At 34.3% G+C, this 8243-nt stretch overlaps 1 protein-coding gene across 1 annotated transcript; it reads right to left on the reverse strand.

The window, feature by feature from the left end:
- Positions 1 to 5666: 5666 nt before the first annotated feature.
- Positions 5667 to 7941, reverse strand: LOC108774635 (uncharacterized). The gene is made up of 4 exons (XM_018540786.1): positions 7791 to 7941; positions 7127 to 7289; positions 6778 to 6949; positions 5667 to 6434 (listed from the first exon to the last, which is right to left on the reverse strand). The coding sequence occupies exons 1-4, from the start codon at positions 7939 to 7941 to the stop codon at positions 5775 to 5777; spliced, it is 1146 nt and encodes a 381-aa protein (XP_018396288.1). The 3' UTR covers positions 5667 to 5774.
- Between the last annotated feature and the right edge of the window lie 302 nt (positions 7942 to 8243).

Here is an 8243-nt window from a genome sequence, read left to right on the forward strand (position 1 = left end):
TATATTATGCGCGGTGCGGTGTTGTGAGGGGGACAGCGAAAGCTAGTCGTAAATGATTCGAAAATCAACCAAAAGTTGCACTGTCCCCTTCACCACACCGCTCCGCGTGCAGTCAAAATGCCCCATGACAGTCGAATGGCATTGTTTTGCACGCGGAGTGGTGAGGTGAGGGGGACGGCGAAAACTAGACGCAAATGATTCGAAAATCAGCTGAAAGTTGCAATTTCCCCCTCACCGCTCCGTGTGCCGTCAAAATGCCCCATTACAGTCGAGTGGTTTAAATATTCATCATACCAAGTTGCATTCGGGAGTATTTAAAATTTCAAATATATATAAATATATATAAATATATGTAATAATATGAGATGAGGGGTACAGCGGAAAGCGGAAGCGATTCGAAAATCGGTCGAAAGTTACATACACTTTACGTATGTTCACTTTGTACTGGCAACATTAATTAATAATTAGTTACTTTTCATGATAATATATTAATGCAATTTAACTCGTGATAGTACTGCGATGTTTTTAAATATACGTCATATCGGTCAGCAGTCCGTAGAATTGAAAATAATAATTTTATTTAATATATATATGTATTTAAGTGATGACTGCACGGTTTATTATCGGTGAGCCGGGTGAGGGGGTGACGTGCGACTTGCGTCCGTCTTTGCACATCAAAACAATTCCCAAGGCTGCTTTCACTAACCGTCTAATATTAACGCGTCAATTTTAATACAACATATTTATTTTTTATTCGTTAACGCAATCGCATATATAAAACAAAATTATTAAATAAATGTAAAACAGTTGCTCGTCGTAGTGATATATTATGCGCGGTGTGGTGTTGTGATGGGGACAGCGAAAGCTAGTCGTGAATGATTCGAAGATCAATCGAAAGTTGCACAGTCCCCCGCGCCGCTCTGCGTGCAGTCGAACGAAATGTTCCATGACAATTGGATGGACAATCGAATGGCATTGTTCTGCGCGCGGAGCGGTGAGGTGAGGGGGACAGCGAAAGTTAGACGGAGGCGATTCGAAAATCAACTGAAAGTTGCACTGTCCCCCTCACCACACTGCGTGCAGTTGAAATGCCCCATGACTGTCGAATGGCATTGTTCAACGCGCGGAGCGGTGAGGTGAGGGGAACAGCGAAAGCTAGACGAAGGCTATTCAAAAATCAGCCGAAGGTTGCATTTGCCCGCCCCTCTTCACCTCATCTCACCGCGTGCAGTCCAAGTGCTCCATGATGGTCGAATGGCATTGTACTGTGCGCGGTGCGATACGGTATATGGTAAGAGGGACTGCGAAAGCTGGACGAATATTCGAAAATCAACCGAAAGTTGCACCCCTCTCACCTCACCGCTCCGCTCGCAGTCCACATGCCCCATGACGATCGAGCGGTATAGACTAGCGCCACATTTGCCTCTTGCGATAGGAATGTCAGAAGGACATCGAATGGAATGTGGTCGATGATGACAATAATAACGACGACGACGATAATAACAATACTAATGACGACGACGTTTCTTAAAAATAAAACGTGAAAATTTACAGATTCGGACTTTGAGTCGTGATATCCTCGCTCGTAGGACACGTGGTGAAAAAATGAAAGCACTTTTATTATACAATTTAAGCAATTGCTATCGATTGAGCATATATAGAACTTGATCCGTTCAGCCGTTACTGAGATCTGATCATCTCAATCCCCCGAAACTCTCAGTTTCGCGTAAAGGAGGCACGGCAGTGCCGCAGCGCTTGGCTTAGCGCCGAGACACTACCGTGTCTCCAGATATATATAGAATCTCGATTTAATAACTAAAACTGGCGTCTAAGGTAGGATGGCTAACATTTCTAATGAATAAAAATCTATAAATTCTTATAGACGATAGAAATCATATTGAACCTTATTAATTTTTAATTGGACGAATTTATATTTTCTGTTGAAGCGATTCATTCCTATTACATTTTTGTCGGATTTAATCGTTTTCTATTGATTTCAATGGAAATTTTTAAGCAGGGATGTATTAGACCAACTAGCGCTCATCGATCAACAACACAAGCATACAAACAACGAGATGATATCGCGGATTATTTTCTAACGCTTAGTGATGAAGTTCCGTGGCAAAATGAGTACATAACTAGAGGTTTTAATGCTCCAGCTCCAGATTCCTATTAAGTAATTTTATTCCTTCGTGTATCTCTATAATTGAATCTCTGTAACTGAATCTTTTGTTATTTCATTCACGCAAGAAAAATTATAAGTCATAAGTTTTTTCAGTTTTTTTTTTAATATATGGCTATTTATCATAGAAGATATAAAATTTTATTATAAAAGATTATATTATATAAGATTATTAAGATAAAATTATTATAAGATATAAAAATTACGTAATATAATACAAATTGTATGAGAAACAATGCGAACAAATCTAAATTTATGTTAACGGTTTCCATAAAATTTCTGTAATTGCCTGCTTTCGTTTAGACTTTCGGTTCGGGTATTCTTTCTAATTCTGTTGCAACTAGCAGTCCAAAAATTATAAGTTTTATATTGAGGTGATGATAAAAACAGTGTTAATTTCTGCTTTTCTATAAAGGTGTTGAATTCAACCTTACGATGAAATCCTCAAAACATCTGTAATTTCCGAGTTCTCAAAATATCTGTAATCGTCCGTTTGGCTTTTAATTATATGCTTTCTTAGACTATTATTTTAAATCTAATGTAATATCACACATACTTAGAACATTAACTTGTAATTTTAAGTCTTAAAACTACAAGTAAATGTTCTAAGTACGTGTTACATTACATTATATTATATTTCCAGTTTGATATTTATTAGTACTTTTTGGAATATTTGTTTGGAAAGGAATACAATATATAATAAATAAAAAATTGTTAACAAAAATTAAACTTTTAAAATTATTTAAAAAAAACTGTACTACTTATTTTAAATATATGCTATTTATTATATAAGATATAAAATTTTATTATATAAGATTACATATTAAGATAAAATTATTATGTAAGATATAAAAATTACATAATATAATACAAGTTGTATGAGAAACAATGCGAACAAATCTAAATTTATGTTAACGGTTTCCATAAAATTTCTGTAATTACCTGCTTCCGTTTAGATTTTTCCGGTTCGGGTATTCTTTCTATTTCTGTTGCAACTAGCAGTCCAAAACTTTTATCAGCTGTTAAATCATGCAAGTTCAAAGTCATTTGTTGATTAGTTATGCGTTGTTGCAGACTATCACTTAGAGCTACAAGTGATTGTTCTAAGTAGGAGTTACTTTTATTTTTCTTATTTAAGTGTTACGTCCAAGCTCCGATTCCGGGAGGAGCTGCGGAAGGGCGCAACGAACTCTGTCCGATATTCGGTCACGCTCGATCCCCAAATTTCGAAAGGGGCAACGGAGGAGCGTCACCGAGTTCGGGCTCTCGCAGGTACACACCGTGGAGTGTCCTGCGAGTCGATCGTACCTTTAAATGCTCCGGAAAATGGGTCAGTGTCTCGAAAAGACACTATGACGTCTTTTTCCGAGAGCGGTCACGATCGTTGGTCCTTTAATTTAGGTCAGGGAACTTAATCCCTTTTACCTGGGAGTGGACCTGTGCGATCTAACGGGAATGGATGAGGGAATACGAGGAAGGGTTTAAGAAATTAAGTTAAAACGAGTTTTGCATTTTAAAATTAAACTTCTTATGCATTTATTAATGACTATAACAATATAAATAAGCATTACAATGAATACAAAATTTCAAATTAATAAAGTTACTGGTAAAAATAAGAATTACAAATTAATTAAATTTAAAATTTAAAATATTAATAAAATATGTCAAATCTTATGACTCTAAACATATGGCTAAAATTTTCAGAAAAAAATTAGGTTATGGGATGAAATTGTCGTACGATTTTTTTTCTGCCTTAAATTCATCAGTCGTCCTCCGATACTCGTAGAAAATACTTATTACTGATGTATTGTAGTGTCTTAAGATTGCAGAACTATTCTAACCACACTTCAAGGCCGTCTGAGAGTTTTGCGACTCTCTCAAGACCATTTTATGGCATTTTGAGTATTTTAAGAATGCCCCAAGGATATTTTGTAAATGTTTTAGAGTTTTAAGACTGCTTTAATGCTGAATAGTAATGTTAATCGAATTTTAGGGCTGTCTCAGAATTGTATTAGTGTGTTACGATTGTCTTAATCCTTTGCGTCATGGTGGGACGCTCAGCGTCCCACCTTTTATCCGTTGGTTTTTTCACCTTTATAAATCAGTTTCTCATGTTTTTTTCATCATGATTAATTTTCTACATAGCTGAGGCATTTATTTGTCGAATACAAGACATCATACATATTAACATACTATAGTTCATTAATTATAAACAATAATATACCAAAAAATGGCCATTTTTTGAAAAAGAAATCGTTTGTGAAAAATAATCACATACAATTCGCTTGAAAAACGCTACTCAGGGGTTTTTGGGGTCGCTGAATACGAATCTGATATCAGTTTTCAAAAAATTTAAAATGGCGGATCCAATATGGCGGACATGAAAATTGAAAATCGACTGAATTAGCTTGAAACGAGTAACTCGGGAGTTTTCGGTGTCGCCGATTGCGAATCTGATGTCAGTTTCTAAAAATTTAAAATGGCGGTTCCAATATGGCGGATATGAAAATTGAAAATCTACTGAATTCGCTTGAAAAAAGTTACTCGGGGGTTCGCAGGGTTGCTGAATACGAAAATGAAAATAGATTTTGGGATTCAAAACGATTGAATATAAGTGGAAGACACTTATATATGAGTGAAAATATCAGATTTGTAATCTATGACCCCGAAAACCCCCAAGTAACTCGTTTCAAGCAAATTCATCCATTTTTTAGAAAGTTGTCGGCCATATTGGATCCGCCATTTTGAATTTTTAAAAACTGACTTCATATTCGTAATTTGCGACCCCGAGAACCCCCGAGTAACTCCTTTCAAGCAAATTCATCCATTTTTAAAAAAGTCGTCCGCTATATTGTATCCGCCATTTTGAATTCCTGAAAAATGATATCTGATTCGTAATCAGCGACCCCAAAAACCCCTGAGTAACGAGTTTCAAGCGAATTCAGTGAATAGAAAAATGCGTGACTGAAAGGGTTAAGGCGATATTATGGATGTTTTAGTGTTTTAAGACTTCCATAATATTGCATAATTGTTTTAATCAGAGCGATGAACTATCTTAGGGTTATCTTGCTATCTTACCTGTGTCTGCAGGCTATCTTATGAGCCTTTTAGGGCTTTATGGCTACTTGATATATATTTTATGGCGATTTTTTGCCTTTTTAGGCGAGTTTTAATTTTTTTAGGCATGATGCCGGGTTCAAAAAATTCTGAAAAAATTCAGGGTGAAAATAAGTTTAAAAATACATGTTTTTGAATTTTTGCGAGGTTGCCAATCATAAACTAACAAAAGGGGGTCACTTATAAATTTTCAGGAATTTTTTAAAAATTATGGTTAGGTTAGAACATCTCGCAAAAAATATTTTCAAATACCTTTTGATACGTTTTGTATGCCCAAATTTTTTTAATAAAATTGTATCTGATAGTTCTCGTGACAAAAATAAAATATGAAAATACTTCATAAGGCAATATCTCCGAAAAGGGGTGGTGTACGGAATTAAAAATTTCTCCAAATTCTTTTTTCGGGTCAACGAACTTTTTGGTGACATACTGGTTATAATCCGTTTGGGGGCCGATTGACCCTCTTCTTAACCTGCTAGAGCCTTTCTGTAATTGTCTGCTTTCGTTTAGATTTTTCCGGTTCGGGTATTCTTTCTATTTCTGTTGCAACTAGCAGTCCAAAACTTTTATCAGCTGTTAAATCATGCAAGTTCAAAGTCATTTGTTGATTAGTTATGCGTTGTTGCAGACTATCACTTAGAGCTACAAGTGATTGTTCTAAGTAGGAGTTACTTTTATTTTTCTTATTTAAGCGACCAGTATTAATTAAACGATTTGCGGGAGACGGTGTAGAATTTCTTGATGTTGAACCTGTCGATATTGAATCTCTTGGTACTAAATCTCTTGGTACTAAATCTCTTGGTACTAAATCTCTTGGTACTAAATCTCTTGGTACTGAATCTCTTGGTACTGAATCATTTGATATTGAATCTGTTGATATTGAATCTCTTGGTACTGAATCTCTTGATGTTGAACCTCTCGATATTGAATCTCTTGGTACTGAATCTCTTGGTACTGAATCTCTTGGTACTGAATCTCTTGATACTGATTCTTGTAGTAGTGAATCTTCCCATACTTCTGTTATTGTTTCATTTGTGAAAGAAAATTCATTTGTTTCACATTGAGGTAATGATAAAAACAGTCCGTCAGGTTGCATTGTTTTTCCAGTTTGTGTATTATTTTTCTGAATATTTGACTGAAAAGAAATAAAGTTATTTTGCTTTTTGTGATTATATTAGTATATTATTATACACTAATTTTGTCTTCGGCTCGCGAAGTGTCACTTTCAGAGTATTTTTTAATTTTGAAAATGAATCTTTTTGTCTCTGTATTATTTTGAACAACCAAGTTACATGGATTATAAGTTAAACATATCATGTATAGCTATTTTTATTGAATCTTTTGATTGCTTTTACATTCAAGAAGTCATGTAACCACAAAAAGTATGTTAGAACTAAGATATGACTAAAATAACACTACAAGCCAAAGACCAAAAAAAATCAATTTTGTCGGATAGTGTTATTAAGAGTGTTTGTTACCTTGGATAAAGTCAAATTAGATAAATTTGAAGAGTTATTTGTGTCAACGTTTGAAAGTGTTTGACACGATGTTAAAATATTACTTGTGCTTATGTTGATATTACAAGAAGATGTATTTGATATATCCATCAATTGTTTTTTTGCAGCTGAACTAGGCACATTTGTATATGATCTACAAAACAATAATAATAATTATTATGTATTATTTATTATATTATACATAACTATTTATTAACAATTAATTATTATTATATTCTATATATACTTTATAATAACATTTTATATTACTTTTTATATTTGTGTGTGTGTGTGTGTGTGTGTGTGTGTGTGAGATATCAATTGAACTCACTTTCTCCGTTTTACATGGTTTTCCAAAAATAACATATTATTATATAGTAGAAATCCTGATCTGTGAGTGGCTCCACTACCACTTCGTGTTTCTGTCTCACGTAATCGTTTCTCCCTTGAAAACCGATCGCGCAAACGTATCCAACGATTTTGACAAATTTCAACTACATAAACAAACACATATTACATGTAAACATACTAAAACAGAACAAGAAATATAAGGTTCCACAGGAAAAAAAATCACAAAGTATAATTGCCAATCCGACTAGACTTGAATACTCTATTCTTCATTAAATAACCATAACCAAGAGGTTCGACTATGCTTTTCTGTTGTGTTCAATTGTGCTGTGGTGTGTCGTTGTTGGAAAGCATCGCGTCACTGTGTCGATGTGTGTCGCCCAAAAGACTTGATGGAAAGTACCCTAAGCTGCTGTGTTCAATCGTGCCGTGGCGTGTCATTGTTGGAAAGCGTGTCGAACATTTTTTAGCTATGAAAATGGCTTTAAAAGAAGTCGAAATGTCCAATTAATTAGTTATCTAGTAAAGAATTTAATTTACACACGAACATCAGTGTTGGCTCTGATTGGCAACAGTACTTGTGATAAACACATTTGTATTATCATGTTTATATAAAAATTTTCAAAATTAGAAAGAGAAAATCTTACTTGACAGATTTAATATTCCAGAAATTTCTCTCCATGAGTTCTGTTTCATTTGTGTGTCTTTAAAGTCTTTTAGAGACGGGTTGTATAAGTGCGGATAACTTCTCACTGCATCAATTAATAATTCATCAAATCCTTTTTCAAAATTTTCCATTTCGATTCCACATTTTTCAATGTTTTCAACATTTCCATTTTCATTATTATTATATATATCGTAATCAGCACAATATTGCGTATTGAAATTCATCTAGAAAATCAAATTGACGATTATTCAGGTTAAGCGAAATCTATCACAGAGCTGTGTGAAATAATGTAAAATTCTCTGTTTTAATTGCACAAATTCTCTTTATAATAATATAAATTAATACTTACGATACAAATTCACTGCTAATGCAAAGTACATTTGAAACGGTGAATTCTGAATTGTTGTTTTTATCCGTTTCGTATACGTATGCA

The sequence above is a fragment of the Cyphomyrmex costatus genome, unplaced genomic scaffold (assembly GCF_001594065.2).
Source record: "Cyphomyrmex costatus isolate MS0001 unplaced genomic scaffold, Ccosl1.0 scaffold269, whole genome shotgun sequence".
In the NCBI taxonomy this organism is placed as follows: Eukaryota; Metazoa; Arthropoda; class Insecta; order Hymenoptera; family Formicidae; genus Cyphomyrmex; species Cyphomyrmex costatus.

Excerpts from the sequence above, each read along its gene's own strand:
- LOC108774635 (XM_018540786.1), bottom strand. The coding sequence starts at position 7,941 with ATGGAAAATTTTGAAAAAGGATTTGATGAATTATTAATTGATGCAGTG. Across the intron at positions 6,950-7,126 it reads AACCATGTAAAACGGAGAAA|ATCATATACAAATGTGCCTA; the intron begins GTGAGTTCAATT and ends ATTGTTTTGTAG. Across the intron at positions 6,435-6,777 it reads CTAATTTGACTTTATCCAAG|TCAAATATTCAGAAAAATAA; the intron begins GTAACAAACACT and ends ATTTCTTTTCAG.